General features: G+C 43.0%; 1 protein-coding gene across 3 annotated transcripts in view; it reads right to left on the bottom strand.

Annotated features, from left to right (window-relative positions):
- LOC147902323 (uncharacterized) overlaps window positions 1–10,664 on the bottom strand; it is a 36,168-nt gene extending 25,504 nt beyond the window's left edge. The window contains exons 1-2 of one of the 3 annotated variants that reach the window (XM_087373531.1): window positions 10,500–10,664; window positions 4,096–4,333 (exon numbers count right to left, since the gene is read on the bottom strand). In XM_087373531.1, coding sequence (XP_087229657.1) covers window positions 4,096–4,287 — 192 coding nt within the window. In that variant the 5' untranslated portion in view covers window positions 4,288–4,333; window positions 10,500–10,664. Of the gene's footprint in view, window positions 1–4,095; window positions 4,334–10,262; window positions 10,419–10,499 lie in introns of those variants that run through there. The other 2 variants (XM_087373532.1, XM_087373533.1) reach the window with 2 other exon arrangements.
- Window positions 10,665–18,282: the final 7,618 nt, after the last annotated feature.

The raw sequence follows: 18,282 nt of genomic DNA, 5'->3' as shown, positions 1-18,282 counted from the left end.
TGTAAGAGGCAGGCCTTCCTCACACACATGATGAATGAGATTATCAAATCATTTCGAGGAGGAGATACGACCCCTGGATGGGGACTCTAATCGGAGGAAAGCCACCTATTCCCATCACAGATCCAGATCTGTGCCACACTTGTTCATGCTCTTGCTATGATGTCCCAATGTAGGCACTACTTGATATGTCCTCTATGTCCAGGCCCACTAGCTGTCATTTGTTCACTACACAGGCTGCTACACTCCGTCGACTACACAACCCGGAAAGCATAGGTTCATGAGTGCCTACGGAATGAGCACTTTGCACATGGGCAGGAGGTCCTAGCACAAATTCTAGCACAAATGTTCAACCATGATGTATTCCACGGCTTCCCACCTGCTTGGAACACTACCACTATTGTACTAATACACAAAGCAGTAGACCCCATGGATACTGGGAACTACGGCACCCTCATATTTGGTTACACATTGGCCAAGATTTATGGATCAATACTAGAGAGGGAAATCAGCAGTCATACAGAGGGTTGGGGGCAACGGGCACTAGGACAGGCACGATTCTGGAGGCAACATTCCACTCTAGGATAGGCAGAATTCAGGAGGCAACATTCCACTCTAGATCACATCTTCGCTCTGAGGGCTATCATTTAGGAGGTGAGGTCCAGACGCCAGAAAGTGTGCGCTTGCTTTGTAGAATTTCGGAAGGCCTTAGACATGGTCCCACGATCCCGCATGATCAGCAGACTACAGGAGATGCAAATTCCAGAGACTCTGATTTGGGGTGTGATGAGCCTATATGAGTCTGTTAGAGGGAGAGTTCGTGCCCCAAAAGGCTTATCAGATTGGATGAAGAGCACGATAGGGGTGAAGCAATGTTGATCTCTTTCACCACCTCTTTTTGGACTTTACATTGATGAGATCACATGCGTCATAGACCGATCCTAGGAGGTGAGGGTGGCTGACCTTATGATACAGATAGTGCTATAGGTTGATGACATAACTCTCAGTCCCACATGAGATAGTACAGGCAGAGTTTGCCACGACACCTCTCTAGGTTGATGCCATCTTTCAAACAGTGACATTCATCCATAGAGTTTGGGCCTTACCTCATTGGAGACTACCGAAGCTGTCATCTAGATGGCTAGTAGAGAGTAGGGTAGACACATGGTATGGACGTATATCCACACGGCTTGCCAGGCACGGTATTCAGATGGACAGGCTTCCCTCCTTTCATTACAACATGGACGAGCTACCTGAGTCGATCCCACGAGATGAGATCAACCGTATCACCTCCAGCTCCATACATCTCAGACTTTGGGAGGTGATCAGGGTGTTCGGTCCAGTTTTATCATGACCACTTCCTAAGAGTATCGAAGGAGGGATTCATCATCAGAACCCTATACCTTGAGGACAGAGGAGTCTCACGTGCACTGAGGATCGCGACAGATGCAGGTCTCGTCCAATCAGCGGAGGATTGAGGCATGGAGAGCTACATGTATACCCAGAGAGCAACGGCGGATATGCATGCTATGCATGCTAGGGGTGGTTGAGACAGAGGAGCATTTTCTCTGTGCCTGCCCAACCTACTATGAGATCTGGGGACGATACCATTGTCTCTACCAGGAAGGGAGCGGCTTCGGTCCACTCTACAATTGATCCACTTCCATGACCAGGTCTGCATTGGACTCTATCTGATTGAGATGCGCCAACACAGGGAGATACTATTGCGATGGATTAGAGAGCAGCAGGAGGCCATAAGATCCAAAGACAGACCTAGCACAGCGACGAGTCACAGACGTCTATGCATTTGAGTCAGCTCCAAGAGATAGCGGAGTGGAGGAGCTAGCTGATATGAGGACAGTCTAGATCAGCAGAGAGAGAGGGACGCAGAGACCACACACGACACGGAGAGTGACTAGAGCACACACTATTGAGGTCCGGCCTATCTCATCTTTCCTCAGAAGAGACCGCTAGAGATGAGGAGTCACTCTGGACATAGCTCAACAGGTTCAGACGAGGAGACCACATCCCTCGCCACAGCCTGAGACAGCTCAACAAACGCAGATCCGATATATCCCACAGCTCACCGGAGAGCCACCACGGTGCCGGCGGGCTTCGGCTTTTGAGTCTTAGCTCCCAGTTTGCTTCAGTTTTTATTTTATTTTGCTTGAGCTCTTTAGCTTAGCATAGCTTAGCTTAGTATTCAGCAAGGGCCCTAGTGCACCCCTTTCTTTAGCCCATTGAGGAATGTATGAGTTTTATTCTTGGTGTACTTTGTCCCATAGGCCCGTGACCCCTCCTAAGGACGTTAAAATATCTCTCTCGGCCCGTGACGCCTCCTGTCTCTCTCTCTCTCTCTCTCTCTCTCTCTCTCTCTCTCTCTCTCTCTCTCCCTTCCCCATGTGTGTACCCATCTAGTTCGGTTGGCGGTAGATGGTCAGACAAGGAGGTAGCTGGTGACACATTTGCAGTTAGGGTACGGGCATCTTGGTGAGCTATGGCGGGTGACGATGTAGTTTAGAGATGGGGTGGCAATAGACCTAGAACAATGTGGGGTATGCGAACAAAATGGATGATATGGCTGTCATTGCCCTATTGTGCATGACCACAGTGTGACACATGGCAGAGTTGGGTGTACCATGTGGTAGCCTACACGCTCTATTTTATTTTGTTGAAAATTAAAGAATTTTTGTTTGAAGATATTGCTCCATATACTCACGATCCTTTATGTGCCAAGGCCATCCTTGAAGCCAATAAGGCAAAAGACAATTTGACTTATATACGAGTTATGCCCGTTTTTTGAGCCAAATGTTCAAATGGGTATATCGTTTTGTGCACGAAATATTTTAAGGTTATCCAAAAATGAAAGTTGGTTAGCTTTTCATGATCTCCAAGCCCAATGAAGCGAAACTATGGAATGAGAGATTCTTGACGGATCTTGATATTGGCTATTGAATGGAGCGTCTGCGAGAAGAAAGGCATGCATCCTCTCCCATTAACTACTATTGTATCATTTCCATCCACATGTGATGAATGTGCCACTTCTAGTCCACTTTCTCTTTGCTAGAGGCTCTTTTACTTTCCTTCATACTTGCTCCCTCTCCCCTTCCCCATACCACCATGCTTTATCCCCCTTTTCTTATTCAATATTCTCACCTTCCCCATCATCCCATTCTGCAATTTGGTCTCTCTCTAGTCGTAGATGCTTCAGATATTTAACTCAAGTGGATCAAGTTGCAATGGAGACCCACAAGCCACAAAAAGTTTACCAACATGATTGTGCACAATCATGTGCTCCAATTTGCTGGACCAAAAAGACTTGAGAAATGGCCAAACATGAACTAACAAATAGCAAAAGGTGGTATACACCAGATGTTGGTAGTGTCCTTTTTTTCAATTGCATCACCTCTCTTTGTAGATTGGGCTCCCAAGGACGAGACATGATAAATAGAGAAGAGTCCAGTAAAGCTATCTCTACCTAGCCTCAATGTTGCCTTCAACCAAATGCATACTCTTCTAAGGCCCATGACAACCTCTCATATGTGGGATATCTTCTATGCCACATGGCACCACTCAACAATTTTGCAAGAAGCCTTGTAACCCTACACTCTTATACTCTCCTACTTGGACCTTAGTGTAGTCAGTTTTGATGGTCCTCAGCTAGGGAGGGGAATTCTCCCTTCCCTCTACCTAATCCTAGTACCAATCAAATGTCATGAAACAAATTCGCTTTTCTTGTGAGAAAGTCATTCTCTATAAACCTGAATACGGATGCTTAAAAACCATATATACAACTCACTTTAACTTATAATCTACAGCCAAAACTCATGTCCCTTGCCAAAAAACTATTTACCTTTATATTTTCAAAGTTCCTCATAGGTCAAGAAAAGTTGTTCAATTATAAGGATGGATCAGTAAAGGTCTCGCTATCCTCCAAAACTTCATAACTTACCCTTCATATTTATGTTTTGATGTCAATCAAACTATTCGTAAGGGATTCTAGGTAAATTCAACAAATGAGTATGCATGGCATCATATACAATGGTAACTAGAAGAGCAGCCACACACACACCCCTACAAATAGGAAGGATGAAATACCTTAGCATCAATGTCAAAATCCTTATCTTTCGCAAAACCCATTATGGACCTATGGTCGCCTCGCTCACATGCATCAAATACATTTCTGATTTGTGGTTTTGCGCCTTTCACATCATATATTGCAAAATGTCGATTGGACGACGATGCTGCAAGTCCAGAATTCTTGTGTTCTTCATTATCGTGCTTTTCCATCGACTTTTTAGGGATTCAGGGATTTTTGTGCCTACTAAATGGGGACCTGCAGAATATACTTCCTCTTAAAAGGAAATTGCATTTGCTTAACATGAAGGAGAAAATTAACTATTGTTTCTCCTCACTGCAAACATAACAAGAACCAGGTTTTCTGGAAATAAAAAACACTGTGGAGAATGCACAATAAATCTGTAATACAAATCAAAGAAAAGAAAAGCGTCAACCTGTCTGCCATGTTTCTACAAAGAATGAAATTCATGAGGCTATTTTCACAAATGGGTCAAACTTTTGTAGCTTTTCATAATTTCTTAGTGAAAACCTCTGATATCTAAGACTCTTTAAAGCACATGGTTACCTCAATTCATAATGATTGCAACATCTGCTCTATGTATGAAATTATCATCTGATTCTAAAAATATTACACATACAATTTTGAAAAAAACAGTAAGGGGTGGTCCATTATTTGTGTACATCCTTTTATCCCTGAGTAGAACTCTACTTCCAGAAAGAAAAAGGAATATGGAAGAGATTTAGTAAATAGACAAAAAGGAATATGGAAGAGATTCAGGAGTTGAATTCCTAGAGGTAAGCTAGAAATGGCTCAAATTCTCGTAGAAATGCCAAAATTGATCACAAGAGCTGAAGATGACCTTGGGCTGCATGCAAATGCTAAAAATGTAAAAAGTGCAAGTGAAACAGAAACAATTTGATGCTCCCCCCCCCCCCCCAAAAAAAAAAAAAAACTTCTATGAAAAAACCAAATAAAATCAAACTCTTGTATTAAGAGGCTGCTCATGAAGGTCCGTCCCTGCATAGTCCCCCAAATGGCTATCAAAGTGTGTACCATGGCTGTCCACGTACTAGCCAATGTGTGAGCTGGGTGGACCTGCTGGGAACTATCCAAAGCCTCGGTATATCTGGATCTCCAAATATGCCACACTATCATGCTCACCAAAATCTCCCACAAAGTAGCCACAGATGCATGCGCAGGTCTTACAAAGAGCCAAGAACATAGTCCAGAGAACATGACTAAAGCACATGTCATCGAATCGAAACAGCCCAAAAAGAGTCATGCCTCTCATAAAATACCTAAGGCCCTGAAAGAAAGAGCCATGAAGAAAGGAGATCGCATAAAGGTGCTCAAAAGTCTAGCGATCCCGTTCCAAATGATCCTTCGTCCGTCTCCAACCCCGTAGGCAATGCTGAATAGACTCATCAACAGAAAGGTAACGAGGACAAGTCGAATCTGGCCCAAACCTTGGGTCACTGCAATCCCTCCATGAATAGAGAGCCAAAGAAAACAGTGATTTTTCTATTCCTGAGGGATATCCAGAGCTTCTTCCAAAAGGGCATCTGTAGATCAGCAAAAATCTGAAAACTTCCTTAATGAGAAGCTTTGGTGGGCTTCTAGCCACCACTAGAACCTCTTGGCATTACTAACTGTATATCTAAAGAACGGGAGGCTCTTCTCTTGGTGCCCTGCATCAATCCATTCCCACTCCTCGGAGTCCCACTGCAAATACTTTATGGGCACACCTTCCTAAAGACAAAGTCTCCATGATCCCAAGGGAATGTGAACTGGGTTAGGGTCTAAGTACCATCCTGACTCCAAAAAACAATGTTCCACATGACCTACAACCCTAACACGCTGAAATGCAATATGCATAAGAATGTCATCCGTAGATCTAGAAACCCTGGCCCCAGAGTGAACATCAAAGACCAAGGCATCCCCGTTTGATCTCGTAGTCCCACAACCTGAAGAGAGACCCCTCATCTCAAAAAGACTCCTAGCCATATGTCATAGAGTGAAATCTGTCACCCGAGAGAACCCAATCCAAGGGAATGGCTGGATCAATTTGTTAGATTCTCCTTGCACTCCTTTAAAGTGACTTACTAATTGGAATCTGTGATCATCCGGAAGGCATCTGAAGATCCTCCAAGAACCTACAAGGCAAGCAGGACCTCTCTCCCATGAGGACCACTACATATAGTGAGAGGTACCTAGTGGTTTGCTAGGCTCATCAACAGTTATTTGATCATGTCAAAGAGCTTACGAGGCAGTGAGGAACCAGCATTTGAAAGACGAAATGCAGGAGGAAACATATCGCTGAAAAAAAGAAGAAGATGTATCACACTAAAATGAAGCCCCACTATGTAAGCTGCACTACATAGACTGCAAGGCATAACGAAAAGACCAGTCATCAGACTCCACACTAGCAAAGAAGGGGGTCAAAATAGAAAGGGGGATCTGTCAAGGCACCAAGGGATGTGAGAGAGCAACTACAGCCTGGCAGGTTGCAAACGAGAATAAGAATACAGAAGAGGGAGACCTTACATTAAAGAGATACCAAGGCAAATTAGGGTTAAATGTTTAAGGGGTAGGGTCAAATGTTTAATCCCAAAGAACTTCCTGTAGCTACAGCTTCATTTGACCCTCAAGCCCTTGGTGCCATTTTTCTTGAGGAATCATTGGCAATGTTTAGTGAAGTTTGTAACTCACAACGCCTCTTCAATATTCATTTTATTCATATCCATATTTTTATAGAGCAGAAATGGCCTGTTCCCTCTCAGATTCTGTAAGACTCATGGTCTCTTAAGAGCAGCATTATCATATAGTGACAGTCAGGCCCTTGATATTCATCCCCAGGTCATGAAAAACATAATTAATGATCATGTTTGTGAGACACCCATAGAGCATCCTGGGATCTAAAGAGCCATTATCTCTTAAAATGTCACCCCCTTGTTCTATAAGGGCCTTTGTTATGGGAAGGCAGCTGCTTGGTCGCCCAGATCTTTCTTTTGTAGAAAATCGGCCTCCTCTTGGATTCAGAAGTAATCATCATCTTATTTAAAGTACTCCCAACCATTCTCTTGCTTCCATGAAAACCACTGCTCGAATTAGTCATGGGTGTGTTTCACATTCACAAGACTAACTGAAATTTGAAGGTAAAGCATCATGATCTAGCATACCCAGGATGTTCCTTAGAAAGATGCTAGCTTGTAACACACTATGTCCCTGGGAGATGCTATCTTGAAAACCATGATACCCCTACCCACATCATGGGCACACAAATGCATATGCACATCGCAATGAATTGCATAAAAATACTGTCCAGCTTTGCATATTTTGATTCATCTACTTGTCAGATTTCTCTACAAGGGCTTATATACAAGGTACATGATAAATGTCTTATCACTCACTTGAAGGCAAAGCATAGACTTGGCAGCACTGAAGGCTAGCACTTAACAGAAAGGCTAATTATCATTGCAGAAAGAGACTGTTTCATCACATCAGCAAGCTCAGTTGCAAAACCTCCAAGATATGTAAAAGTCTAGTACAAGCCACAAAAATGGCACTTGTCCTCGTTAAAAGAGTTCTGTGGTTTTGTGAAGGTTTTGGATGGAGTGCTTATATTTCTTCTTTCCAGGAGGATGTAATGCATAGGGTTTCACATCACCTGGTGTGGAATAAAATAGTTTATGGAAATTTTCGAAAACTACAATTGTTTGCCCCTAGTGGCATGGCATTAGGATCTATCACATTTCCACCTCCAAAGATTTAATGCTGCAAAACACACCAGGGTGTCGTTACAGGTAGCCCATGCTATGTAAGGCAAAGTATTTCGTCCAGGGCTTTGGCAGTGAGCTCTCTTGACTTAAAGGCTACATGATTTAAAGGTATTTCAAAAATGTGTCTTTTTTCCATACGGTGGATGCACAAGTCTCTCAGTAAATTCAGGGAGCTTCCATCCAACAGAATAATGTAATTCAGTGAATTGCATAGCTGTACCTAAAAAATTTGAAATTAGATACATGACAAAGCTAAGGAAATATATTGAATTTACTCAAATTTACTCCCATATAAGGCTTAGGCTATGTACAAGTAGACTAAGGCCAACCTGCATTCCACTTGAGCAGGCCCTATGCCAACTGAAGTATGAACCGGTCCAGGATGTCTACAGGCAGGAATGAGATCGAAAAATTATTGACTCCATACACATATGCAATGTTATATTAAGTGTATAAGTACCACGCCAATCGTTCATCAAGTTGAAGTTCGACTGCAATGCCTAGCAGGTGGTTAAAAGAAGGCTGCCATGTTTAATCCATATGCACAAGTTACTAACTCTTTGGCTTTAACCTAAATGTGGCTACAAAACAAACCAATCAACTTTTCTCCAATTATTTGCATATAGCATGCTAAACATTGCAGCAAAAGCTACAATCTAGTTTTAGCGTCAAAGGTTTCTATTGATCTGCCGCAAGCAGAAGAAGAAACCCAAAAGGCTTAGAAGTTAAAGATAAGTAACAAATAATCATATCTTCACCTTCCTCACATCCTATCCTTTGATTCCAACAGTGGGTACTTTGGTTGAGGGGCTTGGAGGGACAACATTGGCGAAACTACCAATGCAGGATGTCTCGCCACATCGCGCCATAGCCTCGCACCCTAGTCGCCACCCACTTGCCCTTCAAGTTGGGGCGGTACTGAGATTCCTGCCCCTCCCCCCACCCACTCCCGCCCCCCCACTCCCCCCCCGCTCGGCCCTGCTTTCAGCTGTTTTTAAAGCTGCTTCTCTCTTCTTCTTGCCAATCAGTCCCCTAGGTGCTGACAACAGAGGGCCTCCCACTCCCGTTCATGCATTGGTTCAAGGTTTTTTGGGGAGTGCTTCAATTGGAGCTGGTTTGCCTGCAGTGCTTGGTGCATGTCAAGGATTAGTTTTCAGCTTCCCTTTTCTCCATCCAAGCGGTTCGAGGTTTCTCTTCATAGTTTTCTCCGTTGAGATTCCATCTTTCATCTCACATGTGGCTCCCTCAATGGTTCGAGCTTTCACTAGTTTGTCCCCTCACAGTTTGGTGGGTGTTCTTCATGCTGGAGGAAAGGGGGGCAGGGGCGGGGGGGGGGGATCTTGGCTCCTTAGGTGCATCTCGCTGGAGGGGAAATCAGGTTCGCTCTATGCAGGTCTGATCAGGGCTTTTCTTGGGTTTTTTGTTGAACTGTAGCGAGGGTTTGGGATTGACTTCGTCTCCCACCTCATGTGCAGGTTTTTCTATGGAGGCTTGGGATGGAGAGCACTTTCCCACCTCTGCTGTACTGTTTGTATTTCGGTACTGCATCGTTTTGAATGGAATACATTACTCTTTCGTGAAAAAAAAACACAGGGAAGGGAAACAGCACCTTGAAAGTACTTTTTAAGACATTGTCATGATAAAAATTCCGAGTATCAGATTGTGCAAATGAAAATATAGAAGGCTCGCTATACTTGCAAAGCTTGCATAGTCTAACTTGCAAAGCCCCATTCCCTATACAAAATAGCAGGCTCGCTTGATGCTCAGAGTACTGGAGCTACCCTGAATTGCTGAGGGACAATGAAGAACATGTGACTATCGATATGCCTATGCTCTAAATTAAACCAATCAGAATGTACTATGTAACCTTATACAAATGCAGATGTTGTCCATACTAACTATATCGAGTAGGTTTCTCAATAACTGATGCATCAATACATCTGCGAGTGAGAAAGAACACCAGAGAGCCTGGTATTATCCTGTGACTGTCCTTTGGCAAAGAATCTCACGAGTGGCCTGAGATACCACCACCATAGCTTTTTAGCAGTCTTAGCCATAAAAAGAACAGGAACAGACATCTACATTTCAATAGCTCATCTTTCCTCCAAAATGCAATGGTCCTCGGGTTGCTAAGTAGGAGCGCAACTTGATATTTAGGACCCATCCCTCAGAGAAACGTGCAATGGATCACCCATTGAGAGAGCTTAACAAAATGTAAAATTATCCTGTTCCTTCTTTAAAATAGAACTTTACCCTGGATTACCAAAACAGATTTGTGAACAGGCAAGATCTTCGCCGTACAAAGAACAGGAAAAAAGATAATGTAATTGCCTATAATTTAAACAGTCCAGACTCCATACTCGTGGGTTCACGCCTTGGGGCGTACTTATCTCGTTAACATTAACCTCTATAGTTATTTAAAAAAGAGGATCGACCAAGAGATGCGTCCTTTATACCGGGTGTCAAGTAAGAGGCGGCAAGCAGTGCACAAATAAGTTTATTGCAGGAACGTCGAAACTTCTACGGCAAGGTAAGCGGCTATAACCGTATACAAGAAAGAGGATTGGTAAAAAGTTGAACAAGAATGGCGGTATCGTTTTAATTTATATGTCGCCGCCCACCAGAGTACAGAAACTTTGTACCGTCAATAAGATTTATCGGCATGGACGGGATAAATCGATCAAGGGCAACGCTCCCAAGGCAAGGCTAGCGATCGGAACGTGCCACTGGAGCACGCAGCCTTGGCAGTTAAACTACCAGAGGTTCAAACTCACGTGAAAATGAAGTGCACAAGGTGCTAGTCAAACACGTGTGTAATATTTTCCCACCATGGGTCTCTTTGAGCCAACAACTTGACTACGAATGATCCACAAAAAGAGTACTCCATGAAAGCAGTGATCGTCCTCTTTGATCATCCAGGGATTTTTCTGAGAGCTTTGGCATTGTTCGTGATGAAAAGTAAACCCGCTTTGGTCTTCAAGTTTAGTACCTTGGACAGATTGCTATGGTTACTATGTGTAGGAAGCATAATACCACTACTACAAAACATCGTCAATTTTGATGCTTCTTACTTATAAAATACAAAATGTTAAAGTATTTTTTGAAATTGATGTGGCAAAATAACCGTCAATATTCATGCCAACATAAATGTCAATATAAATGTTGAAACAAACATCAAAAATAGGTTGGAGCAAGACTATGCCACAATATTGGGTTTAAAATACCTTATATACCTCTGTTCTCTAATGGATCTTCTCAGTTCGCTCTCCCTATTCTCCCTCACCATACATGCTTTTGAACTCCAATCAATCGGACATCAATCCTAATATTGTGAGCAAAATTCTTGTGCCCTCCACTGTGCGCCTTTCTCACTCTGTCCCTCTCCATCGCTCACCCTCTCTTCGTTAATTATTTGCATTGTTTTGATATTTCATTAACCTATGGATGTGGGCAATTAATTAGCTTAGCAGGTTGAGAGAAAGAGGAGGTTGGTGAGGAGGAGGTGGGCGAGAGAAGCATCCGGCTAAGACAGGAGGGCTGGGAGCTGTCGTAGAGTCGAAGTTGAGAGAGAGAGAGAGAGAGAGAGAGAGAAAGAGAGAGAGAGAGAGAGAGAGAGAGGGAGGGAGAGAGAAGGGGGGGGGGACGGGCAACAAGGAGAGGAGATGAGAGAGAAGGCAGCAAGCTGAGAAGGCCCTTGCGGAGAAGGATATATAGATGCAGAAAGGGGGTTCGAGAAAGAGCTCAATACCTTAGTTTTATTCATCTCGTGAACCCCCAACTTCAATTAATTATTGAATAAAACTCATTTGGGGGGCCTATTGATAAAACTATCGATAAATGTTGGAAAACTTGGATGAACAACCATGTATCACCACCACGGGGTGCACTGGGTGCAGGGGTTCCAATCCCCGATTCATATTCATGCATGCCTCCAAAGCCACCAAAAAGTCCCAAGAGGGTATTGTTGTGAGGGTCTCATCAATTCTCTACATCCAATGTATTTTTCTTCACATATTTGTATATGGGATCCAGTCCCCAGCACACATACCAAGGGGCCTTTCTGCCCATCCATTTCTTCTAAATTACCATTCTTTGTGAGGACTTCCATTGTGTGAGAGAGAGAGATTGTCCATCCATTGTGCTTGTGAGAAATAATCTCTAGATATAGGGGGAGTATGAGACTCCTTTGAGAGCATTCGAATAACCTCCTTTGAAAGTAGCACTCTGCTCCTAACTGAAGCCAACAACTAGTAGGAAGTAGTCTCGCAGCGCCTTCAACAAGTGGCCTCAAGGCAATACTACAAGATGTCCAAGCAACAATAGTAGGCCTCTTCAACGAGCTTTTCTGCCTCCAAACTCCACGGCCATCAACAAGATCCAATGAGCTCTCTGCTAGCCCGCTTCACAAAGTGGCTCCCCATAGTGCCAAGCCGCCTCCATCGCTATGCCTTCAAGCTCCCTGCACGACAATCTAGTCGCTCAGCCAACGAGCTGAAGCACCAATAGCAACCTATGACGTTACATGCCAAGCTCCCTTGACTACTAGCAGCAGCTCCGGGCATAGCAAGCAGGTTCAACGAATAGCTCCAAGCCTCCTACGAGCCTCCAACGAATGCCCGCAGTCGACTCCAAAAACAACAAGGTTAGGCACCTTCCTTAAGCGCAACAAATGCTCACGGCCTGACGCTCAACCATCTTTGTGCCAATGAGCTGCCAACAAGCCCGCTGTATATCTACAGTCCATCAATAGTTCTCAACAGAGCTCTAGCCGGTGGAGCTCTAGCTCACGCCACACGTGACTCCAGCCAATCAACTCTTGCTCCATCAACGAGCTCATCAATGAGCTGATCAATGAGCACCATCAACACCTCGTTGCAGACGAGCTCCAACAAAGAAGGAGATAGAATCTTCTTAGATTCCATTGGAATCTACAAGATTCCAGCTGCCCATGAGCGACACGTGGTAGCTTCCTCATCCTCACCACAACCTCACCTCAAAAGGGTTGGATAAGGTTGGTCAAGCCAACTGAGGTAAGGTTTAACCACACCATAGGGCTTTAGCCACGTGGCACCCTTATCTCCAAGTGCCACGTGTCATCTTATCTGCCACATCACCCTTGCCAGCTCAGTTGGCCACATCATCAGCCACATCACCCCTGTTAGCTCACCAGGCCATGTCATCATCCATGTCACCTGTGCCACAACAGCATAGACACGTCATCCTATCACGTCAGCATTGCCACATCATCTATTGACATCATTAGCAGTGCCACCTCAGCACTGACCTCTACAGGCACTCACAGTGCTCCATAGTCACTTCATGTGACCACTTCTGCCACCTCAGCACAGGCTTCATTGGCGCACCTCTTGCTAGGCATAGTGCCACATCATCACTGCATGTGACTCACAGTGACACATCATCATTGAGCACATTTGCACTCCTTTTGTCCCTCCACTTAGATCAAGTCGTATCTCTTGATCCAAGAAGAATTTGAGGGTGCTCCAAAAAGGAAAGTCGCTCGTTTTTTTGTGTCTATGCGCTCGTCACATCACGGGCACATTTCAGTGCAAGTTACACTCACATTTGAGCCTCGCCGACAAAACCACTTCCTTCCTAGATGTGCACACTTTCTAAGCAAAAACCTACGAGCAAAAAAGTCCGAGCGATAATTTTTGACACCAACCATGCTTGTATATTTCTCAAAGGAATATACAATTCTTTCTTAATTTCTCATTTATGGAAGCATATACTTACTTATTTTTCATTATAACCCTCCTTTTAGAGAACATCATCTATATATGAATAGATAGTGAACACTTTAGAAACTCCTATAAACCTCCCTACCATACTCTCTTTTGAGGATTATGGTAATTAAATCAATTTAAAAGAGTTTCCCTAATCTTTAGCAATCCCATATTTGAAGCTCTCATATAACAATGTATACCATATTCCTTGGATGAGTAGGAAAAAGATATTGGAAACCTCATACTTGAGGCCATTATAATCGATCATAAATTAATCTCTAGTACATTATCAAATATGGGAAGGCAAGGAATGGATTTTCAAAATATTCCCAATTCTCCAAACCTAAGTACTTTTAAGGAAATGTGGTCTCTACTGAACTCCTTCCTACCATAATATGAATTAGGGAGAAGTTGTAACTCTCATATACATCTTGAAATTTTCACTTTTTCTCTTTTATAACTATTTAAAAAAATAATTTTAAGCCTACTTTTGCATGAATCATGAAATTTTGAACATTTTTCCTTTTTATAGCTCCTCAATCTGAGATAAGGAGCAAAAGTTATGACCCCTTCTGCATAGGCTCTCCAAGGGTATTCCGCCGGGGGAATAGGGTTGGGGCAAGCTCTTCAAACCATATTCCTCTAGAAAAATACACTTAGAGGGTCTATTCAAAAAGTATTATATTATTTTCTTAGGTCGTCCTGAGGAACTGTAAAGAGGATATTTGCTCAAAATTTCATGATCCAACCAATGGTGAAAGGAAAAGAAAGGATTTTTGAAAGTGATAAAATAAGTCACCACTTATTATATATGTATATTATATAAAGGTATATTTATATATATATCTATTTATTAGTATTTCATATTTACTTACATATTCCTTGAAATAATTTGGATTTTTTTGCTCCCCAAAACTAACTTGAGCCTATATATTTTGACCCCTCCTACCTTTTGTTCGCTCGTCGCTCGGGGGTTTTTGCTCGGAAAATGGAACCCCCCCTTCCTTCATGCACATTTGCCTCTACATCGATGCATCTGACCCAGCAATTAAAAAGAACAAAAGGAAAGGAATTATTTGCTGTTCTTTCATCGATTGACGGTTGGTATAGTTCTAGATCAGAGTAGACTAGATCACCATAGAGGGGACACTTTGAATTTCCCCAAGTTGCCAATCGAAGCCATGCCCGAAATTCCCGACTAGTACCTACTCGGAGTCAGCCCATATGCTCACATATGGTTTCACATCATTACATTACCTAAAACCTTATGTTCATCAATTCAGTGAGTAGACTTCAGAGAGTATAGAGGCATTGCAGATTGTTTCAATGGGCAGATAGCACTTGATTTCACACACATGCCACCATTGTAAAGCCTATTCGGCTATCTCACGGCATCGTTCACATCATTTCAGCCTTGTAAAGCCTCTTGGCTATTCCTGGCATCATTGCCACAAGCCTTGTAATACAGATCAGATTTTATATATTGCAGTTCTATCTTCACTGATGGTACAGAGATTTCACTTGGCATAGTCAGTGTATTTGTAGTTGATTCATACAGAGATCTTCACGACACTTTTGAGTACATTTCTTGCACCATGTCGACTAGCAACCTCAATCTGGAGGCATCTGCTAAGTTAGACAACTCCAATTATGGTACATGGAAACACCAAATGGAGACCATTTTTGTACTTCAAGACAAATGGGAGTATGTCAATGGGTCTACACCTAGACCATTGGACAATCCAGCCACCAGTAGCTCTACTCCATCTATTGTCACAGCACCAGCAATGGGATCTACAATGGCATCTACAGCTACACAAACAATTTTCGCACCAGTAGCAGATCCTGCCATTGCCTGAGCTCAAGTAGAGTGGGATAAGAAAGACAAGTATGCATATCACCTGATCAAGCAGAATGTGCAAGATGTCATGCTAGGACAGCTCAATGCAGTCAAGACATTAAAAGAAGCATGGGATATGTTCGCAGCTCTCTACGAGTCCAAGAACACATCCAGGATTCTCACCCTGAGAAACCAGATCAACTAGAGTTTTTGCAATAGCAGTGAAACCGGTCATGCTTATGTACTCTGCATAAAAGACTACAACAATCAACTTGCAGCAGCAGGAGAGACTATGAACCTCGCAAAAATGGTTCAAGTAATCCTAAATGGATTAGGACAGGGATACGAGAATCTAGTCCAAAGTATTGCCATCCAACGGCAAATTTTGACATTGGAAGAACTTTAGTTAGTTCTACTTGGTGAAGAACTCAGGACTCAGGCAATTCAAGCATGTAAAGGTCATTCTAATGATCAGGCATTCACAGCTTCAAACAAAAGCAGAGGCAAAGGCAAAGGTAGATCATATAAGAAAAGTGGTCATCATGAGCAACAAAATCAAAGTCAGCATCAACATCAGCATCAGCATCATCCTCAGCAACATCAGAATTAGCAAAGAGGAAATCATTCCAATCGAGGAAGATTCCAAGGATCAGAAAATGCATCCACTAATGTGTCAAACATTCAGCGCAACTACTGTCACAATTTTGGACACTATGAAAGAGATGTTGAGATATCGAGCTCCACTCGTGATATGCCAGGGTGACCGTTGTGCATTTATGTCACCGACTTGTTAGCTGTAGATGTGGTTGGTACACCGCCCATGAATAATAGCTGGATGATAGCTATCCTTATGTACTCTAGTTTGTGGCTCAGTTAGTATGCCACCTTAGTTAGCTGAGTTTGGTTTGAGACCCACATATAGGGTTCTTCTATTTCTTTGTACTAGAGTTCTTTTGGCTGTCACAACTAAGAAGAGGAAAACTATTTTCAGCCTTCACCTTTGTGTGTATTCCCCCATTGTGTATGTGAGAAAGCCGCAAGTGAGACTCCTTCCCTCTCTCCCACTATCTTCACATGGTATTAGAGCCTAGTTCATGGTAAGGAGCTCAAGAAAGCAAACCAAGTTCGCGGTGTCTTGGTAAGAGGACCAGTGTTGCTTTCCTTTTTCGAGTTTGGGAGCAAATCTCTGCAGGTAGCACAGCCAGAAGTGCAAGAGTGCACTGTCTCAGATTGAGACACCCTTCACGGTGTGGCAAGAGGGCAGTATATGCTATGGGAAAAGTGACTTTATTTTTCTGATTCGAGGCCATTTTGGGGCCCGTTTTGAAGGTGGAAGTTCTTCGCAGGCACTCAGAAAAAGGCCCTATTTTTGCTGTGCGACCACTGCTCTGCAGGTTGGTGAAAAGTTGCCGTAGAAATTGCATCGTATGCCTGTGTGCAAAATATTGGGAGTTACATAATCATCCTTGTTGCCTGTTGATGCAAAATCATCGCTAGGAAGTGACAGTGTGGTCAAATACCACTTTCGTCAGTTTTGCAGATTTGCCCGTGTGAGGCAGAAGCTGTGTTTTTTGTAGTGATAGAATATTTTGCAGTGTTCTGTAATGGCGTTTGATTCTCTTTCATAGATTGTCACTGAAAAGATTGACAAGAACAACTTCTAAGCATGGAAGTTTAGAATGACGAATTTCCTTATGGGAAAAGGCTATTGGGAGTTCATTACAGGAAATGAAGAAGAACCAGTTCTTCCTAATGTTCCCAATCAATAGGAAATGCAGGCATTTAAAGGATGGCATGAGAGAGCTAGAAAAGTTATGTATTGGCTGTCTATCAATATTTCGGATTCTATGATTGTGCATATTCAGGATGCAAGTATGCCAAAGGAGGCATGGGATACTTTGGCAAAAATGTACAGCACAAATATGCAAGCCAGGAAAATGCAGCTCAAGCAGGAGTTGCACAATGTGCAAAGAGAAAATATGAGCATCAATGACTACCACATGAAGGTGAAGAAAATTGCAGATGCACTTGCATCCATTGGGTCGCCAGTGGAAGATGATGATTTAGTTTCTGTGACCTTGAATGGTCTAGGAAAGGATTATGCACAGTTCCGGACATCCATTGCCGTCCGCAAAAAATTTCCTGATTTTGAGGAGTTGTTTGCTCTTCTAATTTCTGAAGAGCAGAGAAATGGTGGTGCATCTTCTTCAGGAGGAACTTCAAAAGAAACTGTCTTCTACTCAAATGCTAGAAGAGGTAGAGGCAGAGGTAGAGGAGGCCGATTTGGAGGTCATGGTAGAAATCAGAATATGCAGCAAACTCAAGAAAACCAGTCCTATGGAGGAGGACGTGGTAACTCTAGAGGCAGGGGGAGCCAAAGAGGCCGTGGTGCATGGCAAAGAGGTCAAAATGCAAACAACAATGTTGAATGCTACTATTGTGGTAAAATGGGTCATATGGCTAAAGACTGCTACAAAAAGTAGAATGACATCATGAATGGAAAATTGCAGCAAGGGAATTATGCATCTTCTAGTAGACAAGGTGATGACAGAAATGAGCATCTATTTATGGTGCAACACATGATCAATTCTGTGACAAGTGTAGAAGAAAGCAATGATGTGTGGTATGTTGACTCAGGTGCGTCAAACCACATGACAGGTCATGCAAAATGGATGCAGGATGCAAGAAAAATGGAAAGACCGCGATTTGTGGAGACTGGTGATGATACTGCACATCCTATTGTGCAGATTGGTAAAATTCCTTTGTCTATGCAGGATGGGAAAAAGAAATACCTGTCTGATGTATTTCATGTCACGAACATCACCAAGAACCTAGTTTCTA

This window comes from Dipteris shenzhenensis, chromosome 4 (assembly GCF_047967505.1).
Source record: "Dipteris shenzhenensis isolate YYH24624 ecotype China chromosome 4, Dip_SZ_1.0, whole genome shotgun sequence".
Taxonomy (NCBI): Eukaryota; Viridiplantae; Streptophyta; class Polypodiopsida; order Gleicheniales; family Dipteridaceae; genus Dipteris; species Dipteris shenzhenensis.
Note: the sequence above shows the minus strand (reverse complement) of the source record. Positions and strands in the feature narration are given on the sequence as shown.